We start from the raw sequence: 16,345 nt of genomic DNA, 5'->3' as shown, positions 1-16,345 counted from the left end.
GATGGAGGGCAGGGAGGGTCTGCAGAGGGATGGGGACAGACTGGATCCATGGGCTGAGACCAGCAGGATGGGGTTCAACCAGGCTCAGTGTTAGGTTCTCCACTTGGATCCCAACAACCTCATGGAGCTCCAGGCTTGGGGAAGAGTGGCTGGAGAGCTGCTGGTGGAAGAGGCCCTGAGGGCACTGGGTGACAGCGGGTGAACATGAGCCAGCGGTGGCCCAGGTGGCCAAGAAGGCCACCAGCATCCTGGCTGGGATCAGCCACGGGGTGGCCAGCAGGAACAGGGATGGGATTGTCCCTCTGGACTCGGCACTGAGGAGGTTTTTGAGACCCTTCCTTGGGCTTTTTAGAGACGTCTTGGACTCTTGGGGTTCCCTCCATGGCTTTTGAGATCCCCCCCCGGGTTTTCGGTCCCCCTCTTGCACTTTTGCCCCCCCCCATGGCTTTTGAGACCCTTCCTTGGGGTTTGTAGGGATCCCTTGGACTTTTACCCCCCCCCATTGGGGTCCCCCAGTCTTTTCGCCCCCCCTTCTCAATCTTTTGCCCCCCCCCTCCCCCCCTTCATGCCAGCTCCAGTGTCCTTGTCCTAAATCCTTGGCCATTTTTGGGCAAGTGGTGGCCACGGAGGGGGGGGGGTCCCAGCAGTGCTGGCGGGGGGGGGGTCCCATGGGTCTGGAGGCCATAAATCACCCCCCCGAAACCCAACCCCGCCGGGCAGTTGGCGTCCCCAAGGGGGTGTTGGTGCCCCCCCCCCCATCCCACCTGCCCTGGGATTTGGTCTGAATTCCTGCGGGAAACTGGAGGGCGGCGAGGGCTCAGACTGGGAATGGGGGCCTCAAAATGGGAATGAGGTCCCCAAACTGGGGACAAGGTCCTCTGACTGGGAACGGAGTCCTCAGACTGGGAATGGAGTCCCCAGACTGAGAATGGGATCCTCAAAGTGGGAAAAGGGGTCCCCAGACTGGAGAGAGGAAAAGGGGGGGCCACATCCCAGTTTGTCCATACTGGTTTGACCCCGGGGGTTGGATCCCATCCCAGTACCCCTGGGAAAGGGAGGCCACATCCCAGTTTGTCCATACTGGTTTGGGCCCATGGGTTGGGTTCCATCCCAGTAACCCTCAGACAGGGAGGACATGGCCCAGTTTGTCCATACTGGTTTGACTCTGGGGTGCGATTCAATCCCAGTAACCCAGGAAAAGGGAGGATACCTCCCAGTTTGTCCATACTGGTTTGACCCCAGGGGTGGGATCTGACCCCAGGGGTTGGATCCCATCCCAGTACCCCTGGGGAAGGGGGGCCACATCCCAGTTTGTCCATACTGGTTTGACCCCAGGGGTTGGATCCCATCCCAGTACCCCTGGGAAAGGGGGGCCACATTCCAGTTTGTCCATACTGGTTTGACCCCAGGGGTTGGATCCCATCCCAGTACCCCTGGGAAAGGGGGGCCACATCCCAGTTTGTCCATACTGGCCCCCTGGGAAAGGGAGGCCACAGCCCAGTTTGTCCCAGTGCCACCTGTGTGCTGGTGACCGGAGCTTCTTTGTCCTCATCTCCTCCAGTGGCCGCATCCGGCCGTGCGTCACCTCCTGCTTCCGCTGCCCCCAGTCCACATGGAGTGGGTGCAACTGGGAGCTTTGGGGCGATGGGTGCCTTTGGGGGGGGGGATTGGGGGGGGGTTGTTTTTGCTTCCCACCCCCACCTCAGCCTCTTCCCTCTTTCCAGACCAGCTGAGAGGGGAAACTGAGGCACGGGAAGGTGGCACACACGTGTCGGATGCTTGTCCGGCTTCCCACCCCATTCCTGGTTAATGATGGGTCACATCCTGCTCTGGGTGCTGGGGGTGCGTTTGGCTCAGTGGGGGGTTGTGGGGGGGTATCTTGGGGTGCTGGTTGGGGCCATGTTTGGCCCAGCTTTGCCCTGGAGTTTTGGTGTAAAGGAGTGGTTTTTGTTGGGGGGGCGGAAACAGCTGGGAGGGAGGGGCGGGGGGCAGCATCCCAGAGATGGGGGGGCAGCATCCAAGGTGGGGGGGCAGCATCCCAGAGATGGGGGGGCAGCATCCAAGGGGGGGGGCAGCATCCCAGAGATGGGGGGCAGCATCCAAGGGGGGGGGCAGCATCCCAGAGATGGGGGGCAGCATCCAAGGTGGGGGGGCAGCATCCCAGAGATGGGGGGCAGCATCCAAGGGGGGGGGCAGCATCCCCCAGATGTGAGTCCTCCCCCTCTGGGGGGGGTTTGGCCCTGGGGGTGCTGACGGATGGCCTCAGGCGCACATTCCCGGGGGTCCCGGATTTGGCAGCAGCTGTCGCGGTGCTGCCGGGGGGGTCACGACACGGCAGCTGGATGAGCCCCCACCCTTTCCCCCCCTCCCCCCAAAAACCAAGGCTGAGCTTTTTATAGGTGGCAGCAGCTATTTCGGGGTGTCCCACCCGGGGGAAGGATGGGGTTGGGGGGGGTGGGGGCAGTGTGGGGGGGGCTGAGTCTGACCCCCCCGCAGGGATTTGTCCTACCCTGGAGGGACAGCCGTGGCCTCCCAGTAGCCCCAATAATGCTCCAGTAGCCCCAGTAGTGCTCCAGTAGCCCCAATAATGCTCTGGTAGCCCCAGTAATGCTCCGGTAGCCCCAGTAGTGCTCCAGTAGCCCCAGCAGTGTTCTAGTAGCCCCAGTAATGCTCTGGGAGCCACAGCAGTGCTCTGGTAGCCCCAGTGGTGTTCTAGTAGCCCCAGTAATGCTCTGAACAGCCCCAGCAGTACTCCAGTAGCCCCAGCAGTTCTCTGGTAGCCCCATTAGCACTCTGGTAGCCCCATTAGTGCTCTGGTAGCCCCAGCAGTTCTCTGGTGGCCCCAGAAGTGCTTTAGTAGCCCCAGCGTGGCTCCTGCTTGCCCACATTCAGCATCCGTGGGGGGTTCGTTCCGGGGAGGGGGCGCTGAGCTGCCGTCCGTCGCCTCCGCTTATATTTTTAGTCCTTTCCTTATAAGGTTCCCGGGAGTTTTTGGGAGCCGAGAGAGGGATGAAGTCATGGCTGAGGTCACCCCAGCGTCCCCTCGTCCTCCTCGTCCCACCCCACGGGGAGCTTTTGTGTGGGGCTCCATTCAAATCCCTTCTCCTCCAGCCTGAAGGAAACAAAACCCCGCGCTGGATGGCGAGGGAGGGGTGGAGGGCTCCGAAATCACCATCCCAACCACCTCATCATCATCTTCATCAATGATCCAGACAACGAGCTCGAGGGCATCCTCGGCAGGTTTGCAGGTGACACCGAGCTGAGTGGGACAGTTGTCACAGTGGAAGGATGGGATGTCATCCAGAGGGACCTGGACAGGATGGAGAAGTGGGGCTGGAGAACCTCAGGAGATATTTGGGGTTCTCTTAGCAGCTCCTCTAAATCAGGTTGAGGTGGGACCACCGCGAAGGGTCCGACAGCCTCTGGTTCCATGCAGTGGCTTTTGGTCCGGTGAGGGGGTGGTTGGTGGGATTCTGAGCTGCTACCCCACGCTGGAGCACACACGGGGGACCTGAGCGTGCTTGGCCCTGTTGGGACTCACTTGGTCTTGTTAGGGACATGCTCGGTCCCATCAGAGATACCCTTGGTCCCACTGGGGACACTCTCTGTCCTATCAGGAGATGTTTGACCCCATCATAGACACACTCAGCTCCATTAGGACACACTTGGTCCTATCAAGGATGCACTTGGTCCCATCAGGACACACTTGGTCCTTTTGGGGACATATTTTGTCCCATCAGGACATGCTCACTTCCATCAAGGACAGGGTTGGTCCCATCAAGGATGCACTTGGCCCCATCAGGACACATTGTCCCATCAGGACACGCTTGGTCCCATCAGGATGCCCTTGGTCCCACTGGGGACACCTTTAGTCCCATCAGGACACATTTGGTCTCATCAGGACAGGCTTGATTCCATTGGGGACATATTTGGTCCCATCAGGACATGCTTGGTCCCATCAAGGACACACTTGGTTCCATGAGGACACTCTTGGCCCCATCAGGACACACTTGGTCCCATTGGGGACATATTTGACCCCATCAGGGCAGGTTTGGTCCCATCAGAGACACACGTGGTCCCATCAAGGATGCGCTTGGTCCCATGAGGAGACTCTTGGCCCCACCAGGACACGCTTGGTCCCTTCCATGGCCACTTGCTGGTGCATTTCTCAGTGTTATGGAGCCTTCGCTCTCCAGGCTGCGACTCTGGTGTTTGTAGAGCCCCAGCCCACCGGTGACCTCCAGCCCTTGGCAGCGTCCCCCCATCCTCCTCCTCCTCGGGACGAGGAAGGGGGTCCCCATCCCCCCTGCCATCTGTCCCCCTCGTTGCTCCGTCAGCACCGCTTGGAATGTGGATTCATTTCAGAAAGAATGTCACCCCCCTGCGAGCTCCTCTCCTTCTCCGACTCCTCCACCACCGCCCTTCCTCGCCCCACGCAGCCCCGCTTTGGGGGGGACCACTTGGGGGGGACACCTGGGGGGACACAAGGAGTCTTGGAGGGGCCACCAGAGCTGCCATCCCACCCCAAACAACTCCACTTTTGGGGGACCAAATTGGGGGAGCACTTGAGGGGACACAAGGGTCTTGGGGGGGACCTCCAGAGCTGCCATCCCACCCCACACAGCCCCACTTTTAGGGGACCACTTGGGGGGACACAAAGGTCTTGGAGGGGTCACCAGAGCTGCCATCTCACCACCCTCAGCCCCACTTTTTGGGGACCACTTGGGGGGACACAAAGGTCTTGGAGGGGCCACCAAAGCTGCCATCCTGCCCCACACAACCCCACTTTTTGGGGACCAATTAGGGAGACACAAAGGTCTTGGAGGGGACACAAAGGTCTTGGAGGGGCCACCAGAGCTGCCATCTCACCACCCTCAGCCCCACATTTTGGGGACCACTTGGGGAGACACAAAGGTCTTGGAAGGGCCACCAGAGCTGCCATCACACCACCCTCAGCCCCACTTTTTGGGGACCACTTGGGGGGACACAAAGGTCTGGAGGAGCCACCAGAGCTGCCACCAGGTGCCAATGGGGTGGCACCGGCCAAGCCCGGCCAACGGGATGTGTTTGGGCCAAGAGCTGATTGAACGCAGGCTCTGCGCCCGATGTCACCCAATCGGAGGGATGAGGTTATTTTATTCCGGTGTTTGGATCCGTTGGAGTTTGGCCTTAAAAGGCAGCCGTCGCCTTCGGGAGAGGAGGAGGTCGGGGGCTTCACGAGGAGAAAGAGAGATAAACGTCGGGTCCTTATCAGTCGCTGGCTCCGAGCACCCCCGGACGCTGGCGCACGGGGATGGTTGGGCTAAATCCGGTGCGTGGGCGAGCGACGGGGCCAGCCCAGCACCCAAGGGTGAGGTTGTGGGTCTCCAACGATGCTGTGACCGCTTGGGTCCCCTCGTCCCCTCGCCCGAGGTGACTCAGCCCTTTGGTTGGCATAAAGGAGTCCATTCTTCTCTACTCAGAAGCTGATTTATGCGGCGCTTCCCCACGCGGAACGGGGTGATTGAGCTCCCCAAGGCTCCTTGAACCCCATCCAAGCAGCCCAGCACCCCCTGGGAGAAGGGACAAAGCCATGATGGGTCTCCACCGTGATGCTCGGTGGTTCCCAGGGCTGAGCGACCACACGTTGGTCCAATCCAGGCAGAAATAGCAACTGGTTTTGCTGGCTCATGGCTGGAGTTGGCACAGGGATGGGGTGAGCTGGCATTCCATCCTGCTCCCGTCAGCCAGCCTGGGCGGAGGTTCTGGAAGTACTTGGCCAGCAGAGAGACCTGGGTGGCATCCAGGGGGCTGTAGGGATGGGGGAGCATCGCCCAGAAGGGGTACCTCGACGTAGGAATGGGGGAGCATCACCCCAGGGACGTATGTTGCCCCAGGGATGAGGGAGTGGCTCACTTAGAATGGGGGAACATCACCCTGGGGATTGGGGAGCATCATCTCCAAGGAGTATCTCAACCTAAGAGTGGGAGAACATCACCCTGGGGAATGGAGGACATCACCCCAAGGGGGTACCTCAACCTGGGGATGGAGGAGCATCACCATGGGGATGGAGTACTGTCATCCTGAAGGGGTATCTCAACCTAAGGATGGGGGAGCATCACCCCAGGGATGCGCATTGCCCCAGGGATGAGGGAGCAGCACCCTAGGGATGAGGGAGCATCGCCCTGGGGATTGGAGAACATCAACCTAAGGGGGTACCTTAACCTGGGGATGGGGGAGCATCATCCTGAGGGGGTACCTCGACTGAGGGGTGGAGAAGCATCACCCTACAGATGGGGGAAGCATCATCCCAAGGAGTACCTCCACCTGGAGATGGAGGAGCATCCCCCCCAGGGATTCTCATTGCCCCAAGGACAGGAGAGCAGCACCCTAGGAATGAGGGAGCACCACCCCAAGGGGGTTCCTCAACCTGGGGATGGGGGAGCAGCACCTCAGGGACATACATTGCCCCAGGGACAGGAGAGAATTGCCCCAGAGGGGTGCATTTCTCCAGGGGTGGGGGAGAAGCACCCTGAGAACGGGGTAGCATCACCCTGGAGGGCTGCATCACCCCAGGGCTGGGGGAGCATCACCCCAGGGCTGACGTTACCGCAGGGATGGGGGAGCATCATCCGGGGGACCCTTTTCCCGACCCATCCTGGCAGAGAGCCCCAGGACCAAGTGCTTTCCTGGTGGAGAACACCTTGGAAGAGCAACCTCCCCAGTCATACCCTCCTCTGCCCCCCAACCCTGCCCCGGGGCTGCTGATCCCCCTTTTCTGTCCCCCCCGAGATGTGCGAATGAGGAGAATTGGGCTGCAGCGAATCCAAGTGGGAGAACGAGGCTTTATTAAATTAAGATCCATCCTTAAGCATCAACATCCGTGAGCATCAACGCCTTGGGGCTGGGGACCCCGAGGTGCCCTCGCCCCGTGGCACTGGGTCCTGGGGTGCAGCCTTTTGGGGTCCCCAGCCTCCAGCTGGATGCGCTGGGGGGGGTTGGATTGGGGGGAGATGACAGGAAAGGGAGAAAGACGAGGTTTAAATTAAATACAACCCCACCCAGAGGGGCCCTGGAATGAAGTTGGAGGTCCTGGAGCAAGCATGCGAATTTTGGGGGGGCTGGGGGCAAGGGGGAACCGAGCTCGGTGGTTCTTCACGCTGAAAAAAGGGTGCAAAAAATCCACACAAAGGTGTTAAAACTCAGAAGTTGGAGAAACGTTAGGTGGGTGGGGGAGGAAAGGGAAAGGGCTGAGGTTTGGGGCTACCAGAGGGGTCCCCACCACTGTCACTCATCCCCTGAGGACCAGGGCTCCTGCTCGGCTCGCAGCCTGCACGCCGGCGGCTGGTCGGACGCGAGGCACAAGACGTCGTCTCCCAACGGGGACGGCACGGGGACAACGTCAGCCCCGCCGTGCTTGCCACGCAGGGTGGCATCAACCAGCTTGGTGGTGGTAGCATCTCCAGGAGAAGGAGGTTGTGGTGGCATCTGTTCCTCGGTCTCCACGGAGAACTCCTGTGCTGGTGGCACCCCGGCGATGCCGTTCGACACCTCCTCGGTGAACTCGGCCAGGTCCTCCAGGCTGGCCTCGCGGTGCAGCCCGTTCTCCGCCCGAACTGGATCTTCTGTCCCTGGTGCCGCGTCCACCGGTGCCTCCTGCACCGTTGGCTCCTCCTCGGTGGATGAGGCAGGTGAAGAGTCTTCCCCGGTGTCCTGGAGTAGCTCCATCCCACTGGGATCCCGCTGTTCTCCTTCGGCCGCCCTCACGCCCATCACCAGCTCCTGGTTGAACTCCAGGGCTTGCTCGACTATTTCCAAGATATCTGAGGCTTTCATGATGTCTACAGAGAGATCGGCCACCTCCGAGCTTTCTTTAATCACCTCTGGAAACCCTCCCTGCTCCGGTGAGGAGCTCGGCTGGGGTGGGTCGGCCTCGGGGGGCTCTTCGTCCCCAGCCAGGGAAGGGCTGTCACCGTCTGGTGCTTCCTCCTCCACACGTGGTTGCTCATCCGATGTCTGCTCTGCTTGGTCGGGCAGTGGAGAAACCGGCATCACTGGGGCCTGGAGGGTTGCCGAAGGGTTGGGCTTGGCCACGTTGTGGTGAGCCACACTGGGCTCATCCTCCTCCATCTCCTCCTCCTCCCTCTCTTCCTCCTCCTTCTTCTCTTCTTCCTCCTTCTCCTCCTCCTTCTGTCCCACCAGCTCCAGGTCACAGCCCGTGAGGGTTTCAGCTCCACCAGCGTCGTTCTCCAGCTCCACCAAGCCATCAAGCTCCTCCACCAATTTGGTGGCAAAGCCCTCTGAGCATTCTGGTCCCTCATGTGCATCAGAGCCTGCAGCAACCTGGGCTGGCTCGTCAACATCTCCCGCTAACGGCCCCGTGGCCCCAGGAGAGCCAGGATCAGCCTCGGGCACAGCTGGACCTTCTTCCAGCTCAGCACTAAAACCCTCAGCATCATCCTCATCCTCACCCTTTGGCATATCAGGGTCTTCTGTGGGCATCTTCATGTCTTCACCTGCTTCACCAACAAACGCCTCAAAGGGCCCTTCGTCCTCTGGTGCTGGAGATGCTTCTCCGAGAGCTTCCAGGTCATCTTTGATGGCTTTGGTTTCTTCAACTTGAATTTCTTCAAAGTCCTCAGAGAGCTCAGCTTCCTCCGAGGTGGACATCTCTTGGTTGGGGGCAGAGACCATGAAATAGCCTTCCTCCTCCTCGGCACTCTCTGCTGCAGCGGCTACCTCTGTCCCGAACTGCTCTTCATGGCTCTCTGGCATCATGGGAGTTGGTGGCTTGTCACTCTCTTCCAGCCATCCTTCATCCTCTGGAGATATTTTGGATTCGGGGACTGCATCCATGGTCTCCTCATCCTCTTCCAGAGCTGTTTTGGATTCAGGGGCTTCGTCCATGGTCTCCTCATCCTCCTCCAGAGCTGTTTTGGATTCAGGGGCTTCATCCATGGTCTCCTCATCCTCCTCCAGAGCTGTTTTGGATTCAGGGGCTTCGTCCATGGTCTCCTCATCCTCCTCCAGAGCTGTTTTGGATTCAGGAACTGTCTCTGTGGTCTCCTCAGGCTCCTCCAGAGCTGTTTCAGATTTGGGCTCTGCTTCCATGATCTCCTCAGTCTCCTCCAGAGCTGTTTCAGATTTGGAGGCTGTCTCTATGGTCTCCTCAGTCTCCTCTGGACCTATTTCAGACTCAAGGGTTGTCTCCATGGTCTGCTCAGTCTCCGGAGGGTTTTGGCTGGGTGTGACCACAGCCAACATCTCCCCTTCGAGGAGGTGCAGGGGTGTGCTGTCTGGCAGCGTGTCCTCCAGCTCCACGCTCCTGCCCAGCGCCGGTGCCTGCTCCATCTCTCCCCATCGCTCCACGTCCTCCTCCACCGACTCGCCGCTCTCTGTGCTCTCACCCGGCGCCGGCTGAAGTGCCGTGGGGCTGGTGCCGCTGTTCTCCAGCTGTCCCAGCTCGGAGATCAGCTCAGCATCTGCGTCTTCACCCTGCATCTCCCATGACTCCTCCGGAGCCTCGGCTGGCTCCTGGTTGTCCCCTTGCCCAGGAGCATCCACCGTGCTCTCCTGCTCCTCCCTCGCCAGCTCCAGGGCTGGCTCAGCCTCCGCCGGCGGCTGCTGCCGCCTCATCTCTTGGCTCTCAGCATCTTCATCATCTTCCCAGGTTTCCTCCGGCTCTGATGGCAACGCACCATCCCTCTCTTCGCTTTCCAGCCCTCCTGCACTTGTCAGGGTTTCGCCTGCCCAGGATGGCTCTTCTGTCCCCAGAGCTCCCTCTGTGTCTTCTATCACCTCCCAGTCCTTTGGACAGGGTTTTTGGCTGTTGCCATCATCCTTCCCACCCCAGGGCTCCTCTCCCGGCTCTGGCTCCAGCTCCTCCTGCTCCAGCGCCTTTTCCACAGAGCTGTTTTCCTCCAGGTCCCCAGGTTCCTCCCAGGCTCTGCTCTCCTGCCCTGGGATTTCAGGTCCTGCAGCCTCTCCTGCCCAAGCGTCTTCTCCTCGCAGCACCTCCCCACCGGCCTCTCCCTTTTCACCTTCCCCATCTTTTCCTCTGCCTGAGTCCTCCTCTCCCACCGCATCATCTTCAACCTCTGAGGAAGCATCTTCTGCTGGGATGGCTTCATGGATGCTTAAGGGCTCCTGCTGTGGGCACATCTCCTGCTCTGGGCACATCTCCTGCCCCCTTTCCTCATCTGCAGCCAGCTCCGTCTCGCACACAGACATTTCCCGATGCTCAAACTTTTCCTCCTCTCCATCAACAAGGTCCTCTTCCAGGTCACTTTCTGTGGGCAAAACCGAGTGGCTTTCCACGGGGACAGCATGAGCAGCTAGAACTTCCTTTTGTAGAGACTCCCTGTCTCGCACATCAATCCCTTCGCCCTGGAAATCACCATCCTCTCCATGTGGGCTGCAGGGTCCCCTCTCCTCCTCGTCCTCTGAGGGTTGCGAATCCTCCACGCTTGGGGCATCATCCTCTTTGTGCTGTTGTTCTGGCTCTTCCCAGACGGTCTCCACTTGGCCGGGGCAACCCATGTCGTCTTCCTGGGGCACCACTTCTGCTTCCCTCGGGCTCAGCGCAGTGGGCATCTCCTCCTCCCATGCTTTCATCTCTTCCTGCCTTGCTGCGGCGCTTTGGGAAGTGGCCGTGGGATGTGGTCCCAGTGGGGATGAAGCTCCATCCCACTGAGAGCTGCTCTCCATGCCAAGCCCCTGGAGCTCGGCTTCTCCAGCCCTCCCCTCCTCTTCCAGGGCTTCGTCATCCCTGGAATCCTCAGAGTGGTCTTCTTCCCTGGTGCCTCTGCAAACCTCTAAGGGGGAAATGGGGGCACGGGCATCCTGGGGGGCCCACGTGGCGCTGAGCGTGGGCTCTTCTTTGGGCTGAGCGTCATCTTTCATTACCTTGAGAGCATCCTCCAGCGCCTCACTCACCAGCTGCGCCGGGTACCGCAGGCGGCGGATGGGCGCTGCTCCTGGAAGCTCAATGTTGGCATCACCGGTCTCCATCGCGGCTCCAAGCGGAGGATTCTCCATCTCTTGGATCATCTCATCCTCTTCTCCCCCTGGCCAGGCAGGACCTTCTCCCCGTGGGCTCCCCGGCTCTGGTGGCACCGGGCTTTGGGGCTCCAGGGAGAGAGAAGAAGCAGCTTGACTTGTTGGTGAGGTGCTCGGTTTGGGGTGACCAGGGACAACCACCTCCCGGACCGTGCCGGTAGCCTGTGGTGCTGTGGCGTGGAGAACCGAGTTGATTTTCTGGAGCTCCCTGGTGCCGGAGCTCTGGCTTTTGGGGCTCAGAGCATCGCTTTGGGCTCTTGCCCTGGAGAAGACGGAGGGGCTGGCGCGGTGGTCGCGGGGCAGCAGCCGCCTGGCCTCGGCGCTCGCCGACGCCGATTTGGTGCCGCCGCTCACCTCCAACTTCAGATCTGCAAAGAGCGAGGGGGGAGCGTGCCAAGAAGCCGCTCGTTTGGTGCCCCCATCCCTCCCCGGGTGCCCCTCGCTGCCCCCTCTCCTATTTTTAAACAACCCCTTCCCAGAAAGTGGGAAATTCCTCGCTCAAGTGCAGCCGATGCCGATGATCCGGGGGGATTCGGCACCGCATGGGGATGAAGCCTTGCCCGGCTACACCCGCAGTCAGGTCTTGCTGCTGGGGGACGTGTCCAGGTGTCCTTGTGGGCTTTTTTTTTTTGAGGAAAATAGGAATTATCAGCTTTTTATGTGCCTCTGAGCACATGGATCCACTCTTGCGCTCCTTGTGCAAGGGAAGGGTTGGAAAATGAGGCAAAGAGGGAGATAAGCCCTTATCTGCACCTTGGTGGCTGGGAGCCCAGTGCCAGGAGCCCTCGGATGCTTTTCGCACCTTCCTATCGCTCCCGAGAGACCACTGCCAGGAAAATTCATGTCTATATTCAGTCTCATCCCTTGGACCCTCCTGGCAGTGCCGGGGTTGGCGTTGGCGCTCCCTTACCTCGCAAACCGTTGGCCAGTTTGTAATCATTGGGTGGCATCTGCAAGCGGGTGCTCTCTGCTTCCAGCAGCGTCCTGCGAAGAGAGGAGCTGCGTGGGTGCCATGGGGTGGGATGCTATGGGGTGGGTGCCATGGGGTGGGTGCCATGGGGTGGGATGCTATGGGGTGGGTGCTATGGGGTGGGCAACTGCACCATGGTGAGAGCCAAAATGCTCCCTGCAAACCCCTCCGAGCTACTTTGCTTGCGGGGAAACTGAGGCACGAAGAGGCCGGGGATGGGTTTGCTGCCCTGTCCAAGCTCGGTGGGGTTCAAGGAATGAGCGGAGCAGCCCCACTCGGTCCTGTCTCTCCTCCCATCCCCCTCGTCCCCAGGATTAGTGTCCGGGCAGGGTGACATCATGCTCTGCCGGGGAGGCCCCTCGCCTCGCTGGGGACAGCCCCTATTCTCATGCTAATTGTTCCCCCCCCAAGTCCCCTGGCAACCTGCCTTTGTCTGGGGCCATCTGGAAGGGCTAGAAGAAGGACGTGGGGCTCCAAGAACCCCCTTGTGCCCAAGACCCCCCTTTTGCCTGAGACCCCAACTTACCCAAGACCCCCTTTATGCCCTGAACCCCTCGTGTGCCCACTACGGTGCAGGATTTGGCCCCGGCCGCCCTGCACACGCGTGTCGCCATCCCCAATCCTCACCTGTAGGTCGCCACTTCCAGGCTGAGGGACATCTTGAGGTGCATGAGCTGCTGCCTGTCCTCCAGCACCTGAGCGATTTGCACCCGCAGGGTCTGCTTCTCCTGCTCCAGGGCTTCCATCGCCAACTGGGGACAAGCACAGGGTGGGGGGTCAGGGGGTGCTTCAGCTCCTCCTGAGCCCTGATGGATGTGAGACCACGCAGTTGGCTTCCATCACCAAGTGGGGACAAGCACAGGGGGTCAAGGGATGCTTCAGCCCCACCTGGACCAGCTGGAGGGACCATGCGGTTGGCTTCCATCGTCAACTGGGGCCAAGCACAGGGGGGGTCAGGGGGTGCCTCAGCCCCACCTGGACCGGCTGGATGTGGACCCATGCAATTGGATCTTGCTTTCATCCTGCATCCCTTGAGATCCTGCAGGGTTTTGGTTTCCGGGAGGCTGAGGATGGGGAAAGAGGGGTGGAAAAGCGAGGAAGTGGTGGCTTCTGGAGGAAGGGGGGGGTGGGATTGGGGACTGCGGGGCGCTGGCGTGGGAAAGCAGCATCTTTTGGGCTAACGGCCAAGGCCACGGCACCCTCTGCTCCACGGCGCTCGTGGCTGGTCCCTGGACCTGGAACAAAGAAGGACCCTTCCCCGGGCAGCATCTGCGCCCTCCCCGGCATTTCCAGCCCCGTCACCTCCCTGGGCTGAATTACTTTTGCAGCTGTTGGGCTGCAGCTGCAGCAAAGTCGGTCGGAGTTTATCCTCCCCGCAGCCCCCCCCGCTGCCTGCACCCAAAGGGCAGGAGCTGCCATTCCCTTGGGATCCTGACTCTGGATGGAGCAGGATGAGGAGCAGCAGCCCCAGACAGGGTGGTGGGGAGCACCCAGGGCTTGGGTGCTGCTCCCCTGCAGCTGGGGGGGGGTTGGTTGTCGCTGTTGTGATAGGAACAAGGATGTTACTCAGCTGCTCTGCTCTTCCTCCTGCCCTCCCCTGCTTCCTCTCCATCATCCAGGGCCACCGTCCATCCCTCTCCTGGGCTTTGCTCCCTCTGTCTTGCCATGTCCTCCATCCCCGTGCCCCGAGCACCCTCCAGGCACCCTCTGCACCCCACTATCCCCCTCCCTAAAGCACCGGTGCCTTCCCAATGCCTTCACCCACCTGGAACTTCTCTGCCTCCCCACGCTGCTCCTGCCACTGCCGGGCTAAGTTCTCTTCTAGCATCTCCTTCCGCACTTTGAGCCCTGCCAGGTCCTTCTCCAGGTGTTGCAGCCGCAGCTGGCTCTGCTGGTTGTCCTCCACCGCTTTCCAAAGGTTCTCCTTGGCCTGGCAGAGGGAACCCTCCAGCTGCGACACCTCCGTCTTGTAGGTCTCCACTGCCCCTTTCCAGATCTCCGAGAGCCTCTTGGAGTAGTCCTCCACCTCCACGGGCTGGAAAGCCACCGGCGCACAGCGGAAGCTCTCCAGGCTCTGCGAGAAGCTTGCGATCTCTTGGTCCAACCCTGCTTTCTCCTCCTCGTGCACCTCCAGCAAGGCTTCCACCTCCTTCTCCAGCTGCACGGCTCTCTCCTTCAGCCAGATCTGCGCTCTCTTCTCCTCCTCCAGCTCCTTCTTGCTCAAGGACAGCAGCTTTTTGGCTTCTTCTCGGGCTGCCTGCTCCTTCTGGCACCTGCTTTTCACCTGCTGGACCTCCTCGTAGAGGTTGTCCCTGGCCAGCTCGGCCGTGCACTTCTCCCTGAAGGCGTGACCCAACGCATCCCTCAGGGCTCGCAGCTCCTCTTCGTACTTCACCCGCCACGAGTCCCCATCGGGGCTGCTCTTGGCACTCTGGATTTCAGCTCGCAACACCTCATTTTCCTCCTCCAAGAACTTCACGCGGGCCAGGTAGGCCTCCAGGCGCTTGTTGAGGTCCCACATCTGCAACGATTCCTCACCCAGGGCTCTCGCCCCAACAAAACTTTCGGTGCTCAGCATCGGTGCTGTCGGAGGACGCCGGAGCTCTGGCGTTGGCGCTGCCGGAGGAGGACGATGCCGGGGAAGGGTATGGGGGCTCTGAGTAAGAAGGAAGGCAGGGAGGGAAGCAAGTGGCTGGGAGTGAAGGGGAGCGCAGCTATTCATACTCCACGCCGGGCGAGTGGGAGGCCCCTGAGACCCAGGCGAGCAGCAGGGCTTAACTCTTCCGTAGCCGAGCCAGCTGCAGCCCACGTGGGCTCGACGCCAGCTGAGCTCATCTCCAGCAGCCACTGCCGGGATTTTCCAGCCCTATAGGAAAGGTCAAGGTGTTTCTTTGCACTTTTGGAAGGTGGTTTGAGGGGTTGGATCCCCACCTCAGCATGGCTGGGCTGGGAAAATCCTTCCTGTAAAGCCAAAGTGCTGGAGGGGCTCAGGGTGGAAGTTGAGAGATGCCCAAGGGTGGGTTGGAAGATGCCCATCTTCAAGGGTTTGGCTGCAGGCATCCCACTGTGGCAGCTCCGAAACTTGGGGCTAACGGAGCCCAGATGGACCCATCAAGGGTCTCACCGTCCTGCAGGGGTGGTGGCTGCAATGGGGACATTGGTGCCTCTTGGTGGCCGGGGAAGTTTTGGGCTCAGCTCAAGCTGTGGTTGAATGGTACCCATGTCTGGGGCAGTTTTGGGCTCAGCGTGGTACCAGTGGTTGGGGGAGTTTTGGGCTCAGCTCAAGCCGTGGTTGAGTTGCACTGGTTGTTGGGGTGTGGTTTGGGCTCACCTCAAGCTGTGGTTGAATGATATCCGTTGTTGGGGCAGATTTAGGCTCAACTCAAGCTGTGGTTGAGCGGTACCAATGCCTGGGGTAGTTTTGGACTTGAAGAACCACCTCGGTGGGATGCCACGGGGCACATCCTGGCCAGATCCTCCTTGGGGTTCTGCATCCAGCTGTGCCCAGCTGCAATCTTCTTTCTTTCCAGATGTGCACAGCGGGAGGCGCCGAGCGGAGCCCAGCGAGGCTGGTTCCACCGACAGCCTCCGAAACTTGGCAAGCGCCGGCTCTGCATTTGGTTTCGCTCCCAGCTTTCACCCGAGCCGTCGCGGTGGGGTCGTGAATCGCTTCGCGGGGAGCGTTTGGGGATTATTGGGTTTGATTTGTTCTCTATTTTTCGCTGATTTCTTTGGGGGGAGGGCAGCGGGCTGGCGAGGAGGCTTCAAAATTCAAACTGAGGAGATTTCTGTGAACAAAAGAGGCAGGAAAATATGGTTTGGGGAGAGAATAGCTATCAGCTTTTTCCTCCTGGTCCTCTTGAGAGGTTTTCTTACGGGGGACCCTGCTCTGTCCTCACCAGGGGAAGGAGGAAAAGAGTAAATGTCCCCTCTTGAGCTGCTGCAAGGGACAGGCTCCAAGCGAGAGACAAGCAACAGTCCCCTCTGCTGGCAAAGGCCACCCAGGGCCACCCAGAGCTCTCCCTGAGCTCCTGGCAGCTGGGATAACTGGGATAACTGGGAGCTGGGATAACTGGTCCCGGAGCCTTTGAGGCGGCAGGGAGAGCGTTTTCCCATCTCGGTGAGGAGATGCCCTGGCTTGGAGGTCTCCGAAGGCATGGGTTTCCCAGCTCATCTCCAACCAGACATCCTGTCTGAGTCCTCAGCCCCGGCTTTGCCTCTCGCAGCCAGGACTGAAATCCCGAGAAGCAGCACGAGGAGCGCTGAGGTCACATAATTCATCTCCAAGTCCGCGGTGCTCCGGGCAGCGGCGATGGAGCCTTGCCATGCGCCTTCATC

General features: G+C 60.3%; 1 protein-coding gene across 1 annotated transcript; it reads right to left on the bottom strand.

Moving 5' to 3' along the window:
* Positions 1 to 6,817: 6,817 nt before the first annotated feature.
* On the bottom strand, positions 6,818 to 14,705 carry NES (nestin). The gene is made up of 4 exons (XM_054051175.1): positions 13,773 to 14,705; positions 12,635 to 12,759; positions 11,948 to 12,021; positions 6,818 to 11,405 (listed from the first exon to the last, which is right to left on the bottom strand). Exons 1-4 carry the CDS (start codon positions 14,583 to 14,585, stop codon positions 7,267 to 7,269), a joined length of 5,151 nt encoding a protein of 1,716 aa, XP_053907150.1. The 5' UTR covers positions 14,586 to 14,705; the 3' UTR covers positions 6,818 to 7,266.
* Between the last annotated feature and the right edge of the window lie 1,640 nt (positions 14,706 to 16,345).

The sequence above is a fragment of the Cuculus canorus genome, chromosome 28 (genome assembly GCF_017976375.1).
Source record: "Cuculus canorus isolate bCucCan1 chromosome 28, bCucCan1.pri, whole genome shotgun sequence".
NCBI lineage: Eukaryota > Metazoa > Chordata > Aves > Cuculiformes > Cuculidae > Cuculus > Cuculus canorus.
The sequence above is the reverse complement of the archived record's forward strand: the minus strand, read 5'-3'. Positions and strand labels throughout refer to the sequence as shown.